Raw genomic sequence first — 12,987 nt, 5'->3', positions numbered from 1 at the left:
GTATACACAACTTAGATGCCAACGTTTCATAGTTTGGGTACAAATCACACTGAATAGTTCAACTAATGGATGAAACTGAGCAGCAAATATTTGTAAAGCCTGACAGTCTTTATAATCTCTGTCTATAAGCTATAAATCCTTATAGCTACAGTGTGTCTCCTTTCTGTGAACATCTCAATACGTACAAACAAAAAGTGAATTTTTGTGCTTCATTAAATAGATCTGTGCCTGGCCTTCTGATAGGTTTGTCTTCTTTATTTTATTTTTATATAAAGAATATTTCAGGAATGTGACAGAAATAACCTCCTCCTAAACATCAGCAAGACTAAGGAGCTGATCGTGGACTTCACTACAAAGCAGGCGAGGAATTACAAATCCTTCATCATCAGTGGCACGCCAGTGGAGAGAGTGGACAGTTTCCGATACCTGGGTGTCCACATCACTCAGGACCTGTCATGGTCCTGACACATCAACTCCCTGGTTAAGAAAGCCCGTCAGCGTCTCTTCTTCCTCAGAAGACTTAGAGACTTCCAACTGCCACTGAAGGTGCTCAAGAACTTCTACTCCTGCACCATCAAGAGCGTCCTGATGGCAAACATCTGCACCTGGTTTGGGAACAGCACCAAGCAGGACAGACGAGATCTGCAAAGAGTGGTGCGCTCAGCCGAACGCATCATTCAATCAGAGCTCCCTGACCTGCTGTCCATCTACACCAAGCGGTGCAAGTCCAAAGCTAGGAAGATTATGATGGACCTCTCCCATCCCAACAATGGACTCTTCTCACTGTTGAGGTCTGGGAAGCGCTTCCGCTCCCTTACGGCCAAAACAGAGAGAATGAGGAGGAGCTTCTTCCCCCAGGCTATTCGGGCCCTGAACCAGGTGTAGGACTGGACTCTCCCACACACGTCACTATAAGACTGGACTCTCACACACATCACCACACGCACCACCACACATTTCCTATAATCCTATAATTCCTATAATTTATAATCTTTATAATCTCTTCTGCTATTTGCACATTCTTTACTGTAAATTCCTAAGTTAATTTGTAAATTTTGTAGTAAACTGTAAATTGTAAATATTGTAAAACTTTTCTTCTGTCATTTAATGGTCGGGCATTGTACAGCTACAAGCATTTCACCCCCATGTCGTATTGTGTATGGTTGTGTGTGTGTGACAAATAAAATTTGAATTTGAATTTGAAAAAAAAAAAAAAAAGTATCTTCAGTTTACCATATTTCTTCTTTTTTCTTTACTGTATGCTTAGAAGCTATGAAATAAACATAAAAGGTAAGTATTAGCATAATATTATGTTGGAAAGTCATTTTGTCTAAGCAATGATGGATTTAGGCTTATTAATATACTCTTGATGCAGTTGTGAGAACCCTATACATGAAAAAAATACCATAAATGTCTGCTGTTTTTAGTCTTTTCAGCCTTGATGACTCAGATAAACATTTTTTTCTTTTAAAAGTTAACTACATACCAAAAAATTATGTTTATTTGTTCAGTTACGTCTACACTTCAAGTATTTTTTGTGAGGTGAGTTGATGTGTAGTATTCCCATTTGATAATAAATCAGACATGAAGAAAGACAAGGAGACTAACAAAACTGAGAAAAAATAAAGATGAGAAAAGTTTAACCGAAGAGAAATTAGGGGAAAAGGTAATTAGTGGAGCAGTTGGTGGTTTATCTAAGAAATAGTGAAAGTCTAACTGTTCTCACTCTCTCCAGGGACAAACAGACAGGCTCTGGTTGCTGTCCCCCTCTTCCCATTTCACTGTCAAAGTGACAATGACTTATTTCCTCACACGTTTTCTTTATACTTCACACATTTACATCTAGTTTTTATCCATATTCATTAACGTTTCATCATTTTGTGACTAATGTCAAGGTTAAACTCACCAAAGGGTAGGGCAATCAAAATTCTCCAGGAACTCAGCTGGAGGAAAATAGAGCCGCTGATTAGTTGTTAAGGGTAAAGTGGAGAGTAGAAAATGGATTAGTGTGCAGTTAGAATATGTCGCACTTCATGAAGTGTGAATGAAGGATGTTTTCCCCATCTGGGGTTATGGAGAAACTGTGAATGACTGAAGACACTTTTAAAAACAAGCAGCGCAAAAAATAAAAGCGGGGTGGAAAAAAAAAGTCCTCCTCAAGAGACCTTTTTTGATTTGCTCTCCTTCTCCTCAATTTAAATACTTTGGATATATTTTCTTTTCACACAGTAAATATTATATAAGGCAAGACACATGAAATGCCTTTAGATACTTTTGGAAAGTAAGCACAAGCTCCCGGGTATGTGCTCCTTCAAAGGGTTGCTTGAAGGGTAAAACTTGCTTTTGGATTGGGATGCAGTTAAAGGTCGGAGTCAGACATGGCAGGTGGGATGGTTTACAAAGTGTATGCAAAGAGTATTATAAATTAAAATCTCACAAATGAAGTAATTCATATGCTCTTGTATTGGTATATGTGCTAGTGCAGTACATTCTGTGATACTTAATATTGAGTCATTCTATCAACCTAAATTCAAAACATCCATGGTGCTTTTAAGCATTTAATTGTGCATCAGAGTTATTAGTACAATCATCACCAAGGTTACCAAGAGAATATGAAGGTTAAGGTTGCTGGGAGGCTCTCAGTTAGACACACTTATGGGTTAAGTGGCAAATTTCTTTGCCCAGATAATGAAGGGTTACAGTTAAATACTCTAGTGCCTTAAAATATCCAGGTCTTCTTTGATATCTAGGTTAAATCAAATGAGAAGTGGAGACAGCCAGGGAAAAGAGACAATCTATACTTTAGTACATTTATGTCTAGCATATCATTGTATCATATGTGGATAGAACAACAATTAAGATGTGTTGTTTGGGGACCAAAAAAAACTGCTTGTCCAATACAAAATCCCCTTAAAAACCTAGTGTTGTAGGATATAGTAAGCCAATGTCTTCACTATGGGTTTACTGCCAGTTTAGTATTCCCTGTCACATCTTCTAAAATATTTAAGAGATGGCCTGTTTCCCCTTGTTAAAAGAATAAGATATCTTGTTCGCACTATAATACATTTGACCATGAGTAAAAACGAATAAAATTTTAATGTAAAACTGCAAAATCCAGACTTATTTTTGTTTTTGTCTTCCCTTATTGGCAAAAATAAAAACCTACTGATTGGACGGAAATGGCCAATCACTTCCGGTATTTTGGAGCAGGCGCCCTCTGCTGGACTGGTGCGAAACAATTTCCAGATCAAATGGGAGCAAACGAGGAGTTTGCGTTAAAGTAAGTTATCGAACATTTCAAGACGATAACATTTTAAAGAGAATAGGTATGGTATTTAAAATCTAAAAATATTTGCCAGTTGTTTACTTGCTTCGTCCTTGTTGTGACATTAGCACAGCTGCCATCTAATTACACTTACCAATAACAGCTCACTTTTACTCTTTTCCTAAAAAAGAAACCCCAAAGTGTGAAGTTTTTGACGTGATTAAAAAGATAAGACCATTATTTTATTCGCACTTTTTGTGGCATATTACATTAGGTGACAGTAAACTGAGTTCAGTGTTCCGCTGTGAAAATACACGGGTAATTGCCTTGGCTGACAAAGTGAGAGCTCCAGCGCAGCGTGCTGAAAGTTTTTGTATGAGAATTGTTACCACATGTGATTTTTGAAAGTCATTGAGAACAAGCATGCTCTATTTAATTTTTTAAACGTCATATGTTTTTCATTGCTCATTTTATGTTAATTTCATAGTGACATCTTGACCTAGCAGTCTTCTTGTAAGTGTTGTTGCTATTGTGTCAGCTTTCTTCTGCTTTGCACCATGGGCTGCTTACCTCCACCACATTAGCAGATACTTTCTCTCAACACAGCTGCTTCTGGTTCAGCTCCAGCTCTCGTTTGAAGCTTCTTTTAGGCCAGGATCTTTGGTTTCCCACAGTCTTTTAATCATGCTTGCCACAGTGTTAACATTAGGAAACTTCTCCTGACAGATAACACCCTCAGGGTTAGCACTGTTGACATCCCTGATGCATCTAAAGCTTTAAGACGGGTGGCTCTCTTTAAACTGTCTATAGAGAGATTTGTTTTCCTCTCTGTTGGTCTTCTACACAAATATTACTGTCCTCCTCAAGGCCTTTTGATGTGTCACCTCTGGTAACGCCCACCATCCATGTGCAAATCTTGTGCAAATAGAATGACTTACCCTGTGACTGATATATTTTTGGTGTGTTTTTTTTGTTTGTGTTTTTTTTTTTTGTTTTTTTTTGCTTGTTTTTGACTGAAGTATTTTTGGAGTATAGATTTTAGTATTATTGCACACAATATGTTGACACAACAAACTAACTATTTAGATACAAAATCCCAGCACACAATTTGGAAACCACTGATGTTGAATTTGATCCCAGAAAGGCAGATTGTAACTCTTATTTTGAAAGTGTAACAATATGAGTTTAGGATGCCTACCTAAAATAATGATTTGTGATGTTTAAATGCCATTTATATGTCCAGACAAAAATGAGAAATAGCCTCATAAACGATTTTGTCTTTTTCAAACCTTGTTACAAAGAGCAGAGGTAATCGTAAGGTGTTATTTAACACTATTAGTAATATTGTTACTCTTGCTCCACCTGCTGTCCCTATTTTTTCACATGACGTGAAATAATACTTGTCCATCAGCATCTTCATTGTGTGTTCCTGCATCAGCTCGGCGTGCTATTTCAGAAAGTTTTCACCTGTTTCTTTACTGAAGATGGTAAAATTGGTTGACTCACTGAAAGATTCCTCCTCTTCTCTCTCCTGTTTCAGTCTATTGGTCTTTGAGTGCTCACTATGATCAACACATTACTGGTTCATTCTACAGAAACTGCTCTTCTTAGTGTGTCCAGTGGCATTTTGTTGTAAAGTGATGCAGGAGAATGTTTCGTTTTGCTGATGTTAGACCTTACCTCTGCTTTTGATATTGTTCATATTTTGCTGAAGAGGCTCAGATATTGGGTGGGTGTCTGGTTCTCCTTTGCATCATTTCTACCTGAATGATGCTTTTCTGTGGCTGTTTCTAAGTACAGCTCCTTTGCCACTTCTCTTACATACAGTGTGCCACAAGATTCTGTTTTGGGGCCTTCTATTCACTCTGTAGCACATTTTGAGCACCTTTAAGGAATTATTTTATTACTGCTATGCAGATGACATTCAGTTATATATCTGAGGTTCTTAGTAGGAAATTTGTCAGAAGCACAAACAGGGACTTCATTTTTTCTTGAACTCAATGAAAAAGCTGAAGTCCTTGTTGGTGCCCCTGACAGATTTTCTGCCTAAAGGCCCCTTGCCTCATCTTAAACTGTCAGAGCAACTGGTGTATCTCTACAAAAACTAAATAGAAAAAAAGGAAACTCAATATTTTGACCACCCTTTTGCTTGACATGAACTGGAGTTAAGGATTTGGTTGCCAATCGATATTTAATGTCATTGTAATTCAGGTCCCAAAGTCAAACGAATACTGAGAGTGAAAAACGGTCTAAATTCTTTCATCTTTAATGAAATCATCAGCGTTGCTGCTTTAGCAGGTGTAACAATTAAGTTTAACATCCAGGCATCCATGAAAACAGAATTTATTAAATTTAACGGAGTTAGAAGTTAACAGGAAGTTAGCTCGCTAGTTTCCACCTAAACATTTCATACCATGTTCTGGCTGAGAGATTTTTGAAACTAATTAAAACGTACAGCTCTGCTACCACTTCCAAAATAATGAAGACAGAAAACTAAACAGCAGTGGCGTTTGCAGGGTTACTGAAGTTGGACTACCTGGTATATAATGTTGTGCTACGTGATTGCTAGCAACACAGCTATGTTAGCATAACATTAGCACAGTGAAGCTGGCGGATGAACGCCAACTTTTTTTCCACTCGATAAAAGTTAACGTGAGGGATTCTGGTGGTTAAAGGCAAATGCAATCGCATAGCAGTATGCTATACACGGGCCAAACTTCAGTCAGGAGAACAACTGAGATTATTCAACCACAATACAAGGTTAGTTATTAATATACTGCAACATAGAGCAGCTGCGAGAGAATTCAACATTAATGAATCAGTGTTACGGAAGCGCAGTTTTTGGCTTTCCCCATATTTCAAAAGTGCTTCATCTCTTTGCTATGACTCGCGGCATAATTGTTGTAGCCACTGCGACGCTTTCGACCAAAACAGGCGTAGCTTGATGACATCATCAACATGCGCTATCGCGATAGAGCGGTATAGTCAAAATCTCTATCGTTGGCCAAATTTATATCGTTTCTATCGTATATCGTTTATATCGCCCACCCCTAAAATTGTCATGCAGGCAGAATGGTCACTGTCCTCTTTAGTTTAAGATGCAGACCATGTTTTCCAAAAACAATTTCAAATTTTGATTCATCTGAGCACAGAACAGCTTTCCACTTTGCTTCAGTCCATTTTAACTATGTTTTTTTGGCCAGTGAAGATGGTGAAATTTCTGGATCATGTTGAGATATGGCTTCTTTTTTATATTATAGAGCTTTAAAATGCATCGGCTGTAAAAACAAGAACTGTTTCCAGATACTGATTTCTACAAGTGTTTCTGAGCCCATGCATTCATTGACATGACCAAATCATGCCCATTTTTAATGCAGTGGTGCCTCAGGGCCTGAAAATCATGAGCATTCAATATTGATTTTCAGCCTTGTGCCGTGCACAGATTCTGTAGTACTTATCATCTTCTTTTGATTGTATGTACTGTAGATGATGAGTACCCAAAGATCTTTGGGATTTAATGTCAGAAGATTTTTCTGAAATTGTTTCACAATTTGGAAATGCAGGTTTTTGCAGGTTAGTGAATCTGCAGATTATGACTCACTTTTGTTGATGCCATCAAGTTAAAAATGAGGAAATGTTTTTTCCTAAAATCGTATGTTTACTCATTTTAAAAACTTTGTTTTTTAAATATATATATTCCACTGTGAATAACATGGATTCATGAGCCTCGCATTGATTTTTTTTTTTTTTAACACTTTATACATTGTCCCAATTTCTGCAGAATTGAGTTTATAAAACAACAGGATAGTTTTCTTTGACCAAAACAATCATCTTTCCTACATAAGCTGCCAGTGTCACCTACAGCACATGGCCATATCAAACTATAATAATGTTACTGAGAAAAGATGAGTGAAAGAAGAGACGGGACGTAAGATGGTAGCAGAAAGTAGGTCAAGATAGAATGAGCTCACCAACTGGAGGCATGATGGGGGGGAAGAGGGAAGAAAGGGAAAATAAAAGGCATGTGAAAAGGGAACCTGAATTGTGATGTGAAAAAAAAAAATGAAGGGATAGGAAAATATTGGATGAAGTAGGGGAACAGAAGTTGAAGCTCACAAAATGGATATCCTTTTTTATACCCTGAAAAAGGATAGAAATATGAATTTGAAGGAGAGAATATATAAGGATTTCTTTGGGACATGATGGGGAGAGGATGAAAGGTGCGAGATGGAAGAAGGGATTGGAATGCAGGAGCAGAGACAGCGTACTTGTGGAAAATGAGCTGGGAAAATACCTGGGTATGAAATAAGAGGTGAAGGCAGAGATGAAAGCTAAGAGAAAATGGGTGAATAAAATGATGCTATGATGTGCAGGTACTGATCAAGACGAGCGAAAAGAATAGTTAGCAAAGAAAAGCAGGGTGGCTGTGGTTCAGGACAAATCAAAGCTCCATGTTGCAGGCAGGATACTAGTGCCAGATATTTAACTCCACGCTGAGCACTGTAAAAATGTGAATTTGTTTTATAAAAGCTCTTTGAGGGATACATTCCTGTCCATTTATGAGGGAGGTGTAGCTACATTTTTTTTAACTACTGCCCACAAATATTCTCAGCTTCATTTGGAATGAATAAGTATCATGTTTTCCCGTCTGCACATTATCTCTAAATTAGCTTAATTGGTCACATTGCACTCTATCCTTATAACAATATTAAAATAAATTATTTATAAGGAAGCAGGAAAAAATCTTTCATTTGCAGCATATTAAATCATCAATTAATAACTGATTTATTGTTATGTTTAGGTGATATCCAAACATGGAACTACAGTGCAAGAAATATTCAGATTTTCTGTATTGATGACGGCTGGCAGATACTGTGGCCCTCAAAGCCGTGCCTGGATGTGCCTGAAATTCTTAAACGGTTAAATCAGATAAACTGAAATTTGCCAGTTCTGATGTGTTCACACTCAAAGCTTCAAGCCTTAAATATGGAAGTTGGTGGAACATCTTGACAGGTTAACCTACCATTTAAAGATTATGTGGCATGCTGGTTGTTCAGCAATGATACAAATAGTCAAATCCTTTTTCTAACAATAGAATGCAGATACAGCTTTGATACTCTGTGATTTTTTTTTTTCCTTTTTCCCAGTTGGAGCTGAGCTTTGTACAATAAAAATATATCATCAGTACGGCTTCGCAGTCTCCATTTGGTCAGGCAGTCCCAGAGTTGATAAAAATGTGAGCTGAACTCTCTTCAAACATAAATGTTAAATTGTTGATATTGGAAAACTTTACGAGTAGCTCACATATAATTCTTTAGTAATGATAATTTATTTTAGGGCTCCTCAATCAAATCCAAATAATTTTAAATCACATCACCCATTTCATCTCCAAGTCCAAATGTTTTCATTATTTTCTGTTTTGCAGTTGAAAAATGTTACAGTCACATGCTAAACCCTTCAGCATTCCATAGGGTATATTTGTAGTTTTAATATAGAAATTATATATTTGTTGTTTATTATTGTTTTTTCAGTAATATGTCGTTTTGCTGTGCAAACTCAGCCCACAAATGAGGTTGTTCAGGTTTTAGGGGATTAGAGGAACCTGTCATGATTTACTCATCTTTGTAATGACAGTGGTTTGGCCAGCACCACCTTTCGGTTGCCCCCTGTGTGTGTGCGTGTGTGTGTGTGTGTCTGTGTGTTCCTGTCTAGCTATCTTTGTACTATATATGTGAGAACCAGCAGTCACTTGTAAGGACACACAACCCGGTCCTCACATTTTTGAATTTTTTGAGGCTCAAAATGTGGTTTTAGTGTCAGGGTTACAATTAGGTTATGGTTAGGGTAAGGGGCTAGGGAAACCATTGTGTCAATGAGGGTCCTCACTAAGATAGCTGAACGGGGTTGTGTGTGTGTGTTGGCATTTGTGCATGTGCATCATTGCAGGAGTACACACACAGGATTTGAGGAGATGCCATGTATGTACAAGTGTGCCAGTTTTCAGTTTTTCTGGGCAGGCACATCATTGCTCATACTCGTAACGTCCTACTATACATTGATAACAAATTTATTTGGATATTTTTTAACCTCAACTGAGGTTCTGTTTTGTAATCTGCAGTTGGGGGAAAAAATGCAAATATGCATGTTTTGACAAATGTGTTATTTGCTTGGCTATTTATTAAGTAAGAGAGGCAAAGGGGATAACTGAAAAAGAATTGATTTAATGATATGGTTTATCGCTGCTCTGAAAATCATCATCATCTGGGTTACAGCTCTAGGACTGGGCTCAAACCCATGTTATTACAAATAATACCACATAATGCATTCTCCATAAATGTCAGTTTCTTTGCTCCTTTCATTTTTCTACTCTTTCATTCACTTGCTGACTTTTCCCTGCTGCTGCACCTTCTTTTTCTTTCTCCCCTCCCCCTTAGCCCTCTCTCCCTCCTCTTTCCCTCCACTTCCCTCCCACTTTTCTCTCTCTCACTCTAAAGAGCACTCACTGCCTGCACTTCTCTTCATTTTCCACCCCAACATGTTGGCAGGAGGAGAAAGAGGAGGATGTTGCGCTCTACCCTTGGTGCGTTTTTGCCACCACTCCGGCCAGCGCACACTGCCTCTGACTCAGACTCAGCCTCAGCTTTCAGCCGTCCCTGCCTGAAAGACTTGAGAGGGGAGGTGGAGAAGGACTCGAAGACTAAGCTGGAGCTTAGGAGCTCTCACTTCAGGGTCCTCAACAGGAACAACAACAGCAGAAGAACAGAAAAGAGCAACTGCTCTTCATCTGTGGTGGAAACTACTCATACCTCAGCAGTGACCACCTCCTCTTTTTCCTCCCTCTCAGCTCCAAGATCCATGTGGCAGGAGGCTATAAGGAGAAAGCGGTATCTCCTTGACCGGACAGGGGAGTCTGAAGTAAACAGAAGAGGAGGTGGTGGTGAAGTGAAGAGAAACAAGTCCCCAGACTGGCTGTATGAATCATACTACTGTATGAGCCAGCAGCATCCTCTGATTGTCTTTTTGCTCCTCATAGTGATGGGTGCCTGCCTGGCTCTGCTGACTGTGTTCTTTGCTTCAGGACTGGTAAGCTGCTCATTCAAAACACACAGAAACAAACACACACATGCAGACTTATGTGTGTGTAGGAAATGAATATTAAACAGTTGCATTTATTGAAGTGGATGCAAGCCACATACTGTATAATGTATATATTATATAATGTATAGTGTACATCCTATAAGTATTCATGCAAATGGGGTCACCGAAACTGACTACACACAGTTTGTTTGTACATACATGCTTAGGTTGTCACAGCATGTCTTTATTGCAAAACTAATGTGAGGAGAAGGGTGAGATAAAGGTGAGAGGGGATGCAAGGGTCTTAGTTATTTTATGAGCTCATAGCTGCAGAAAGATCTGTTTCCTTTTTTCACTATTTTCATGGAGTATGTTTTCCGGAAAAATCTGAAAATTCATAAAGTGAAAAAAGGCTCTAAAATAGCACAATATAAGTGCTTATGGTCATTGGCTCTGCTTCCATTTTAGACTGTCCTTCATTAGCTTCCTACTTTCATACTGTTATATAACTAAGAAAACAAGAACTCTTTAGACATTGGCCGAATCTAGAAAAGTGTCTCTCTCCTACTGTCTCTGCTGTGTCTGTTGTTTTGAAGTGATCAGTCTAAAACATACAAAGACACAGTATTGCATAGAAAGCACTGGCTCACAGAGCACATATCACATAATATTTAGAAAATCTTGCATAGTAACCTGATGAGCTCACTAACATGTGGTTGGAAAGTCAGCTGTTGCAGTTCCTTGCATGGACAATCAGTTAGAACGAAACAAAATCATAAATGTCTGATTAGGTAACAAATGACACATCAAAAAGGCTGAAATCTTATGAGCGAGCATATCATAATCTGGAAACTTTCAAATTTTTAGTTAAGAATGTTTTAATAATGTTACATACATTTTTAATTGTTGCATATTATAATATTAGTGGTATCCACGGGGTGGGATGAGGTGAATGTGCGTCCTAACATGACAAAAATGATCTTTTTTTTTTTTTTTTTCAAAAATTAGTTTTTATTCAACTGTGAGTAGATATTGAAGCATGTAGATATTGTGCAGTTCACATATCATCACTATTTTATAGTTCAGGTGTTAGGACCAGGTTGAAACCAGGTGGTAGCTTTCAGTGGGGTCTCATACCTAATTACTGAAACAATAACAATAGCAGATTACCAAGATTCAGCACTATCAACTAAGACTGGCTGACACTGCAGCACGGTGTAAAGGTTCAACCAGCTCTGATGGGATGATAATGGCTCTGCCTTTACGTTATTAAAAAGACCTGTGCTCATACTGCTTTTCTTACTGTGCTAAAGTTACAGCAAAAACACAGTCACTCTTTTTTCAACTTTTACTGTACTCCAGTACAGTTAAAAGCAAAAAAAGCACAATAAAATATAAAAAAAACATATAAAAGCATTTATCCAGTGATGATAAGTTAGGTTTATTACTAAAATAGGCAGTACATTGTGTTTGGAAATGAGAACTGCAACAAAATACTTGTTTAAAAGCCGTGCAAAAGTCATTCAGAAATAAAGATAGGTAGGGATTTACTACTCTGTGAGAAACTGCTTTACATTAATTTAATGGTACAATAATTCCAATGGGGGATAATATACTTGCAAACAAAAGGTCTGAACAGCACTATGACTTACAGATGACTACAATAAGCAGTTTCCTATGGTTAGTTGGTGTGTTATCTGAAATTTAAAAAATGTAAGATTTCGTTCAAAAACCATGGATGGCTCTTTCTCTATGCTATAGAGAATGAAGACTGTCTGGCTTGTTCTCAGGTCAAAGTTCAAAGGTCAGTTCCTTGATGGTAGCATTACTGCTCATTTAGTAATTTTTGGAGAACATCTTGCTTATTTCAGCAAGAAAAACAGCATTTCACATTTTCCATCAGCGTGATTGTGTAGTAGGCGAACTGGTGCTAAACTATACTGTCTACAGTGCAGCTTGTATTGAAAACACTCATACCATTATGCAATGAAAAGAATGGCAAATATCAAGCAATAATATGGGAATATTATGCTTTCATAACAGCATTTGGTCCCCTCAGTACCCAAACACTTAGCAAGGTGCTGTTAAAACAAGAGGTGATGCAGCACTGTGGGGAAATAAGCCTCTGTCTCAGGTTTTTAAAACATGTTGCTGGCATCAAATTCAAAAACAACATTGGATATATTATAGTTGTACTGTTTTCAGTTAAATATATGCTTCGAAATTATGTCTGAACTTCAGAAAGGTCGTGCAGGTCATTGCTTTGACACTAGTACTGGGAGTCAGCAGTTAAATAGTGCCCTCTTTCTTTTATCAAATCAAGAATAATTTTAGAATAATAGAATATTTTCTTCTTCCTGCTCCTTTTCACACATGGTTGTAGTGCTTTATTGATAGAAAGTGTGGTTGGTTTGTTTGATCTGTTGTACCAAGTGTGAAATAAATAAAGAAATGAAATGAAAGAATAATAGATTTATAGTTTGAATTTCTAACCACTATTGAAACAAATCATGATACAAGTTTTCCAAACTAGATTATAAATATCATGGATACACTCTCTTGTAATAGTGATGTTATGGGTTTCCACATGGAGAGATAAGATAGTTGGTCATTCTTAAGATTTGACACCTTAGTCTCAGCCTGAA

The 12,987-nt window shown here is 37.7% G+C and overlaps 1 protein-coding gene across 3 annotated transcripts in view; it reads left to right on the top strand.

The window, feature by feature from the left end:
- Positions 1 to 9,801: 9,801 nt before the first annotated feature.
- The window catches only part of adcy2a (adenylate cyclase 2a), a 60,322-nt gene continuing 57,136 nt past the window's right edge, over positions 9,802 to 12,987 (top strand). For 2 of the 3 annotated variants that reach the window (XM_085291100.1, XM_085291102.1), the window contains exon 1: positions 9,802 to 10,348. In XM_085291100.1, the coding sequence (XP_085147226.1) occupies positions 9,827 to 10,348 (522 nt within the window). In that variant the 5' untranslated portion in view covers positions 9,802 to 9,826. The remainder of the gene's footprint in view (positions 10,349 to 12,987) is intronic. The other variant, XM_085291101.1, reaches the window with a different exon arrangement.

Source organism: Mchenga conophoros, linkage group LG11 (genome assembly GCF_057382185.1).
Source record: "Mchenga conophoros isolate Kocher_MC1m ecotype Shallow Benthic linkage group LG11, M_conophoros_male_GT1.1, whole genome shotgun sequence".
Classification (NCBI taxonomy): Eukaryota; Metazoa; Chordata; class Actinopteri; order Cichliformes; family Cichlidae; genus Mchenga; species Mchenga conophoros.
The sequence above is the reverse complement of the archived record's forward strand: the minus strand, read 5'-3'. Positions and strand labels throughout refer to the sequence as shown.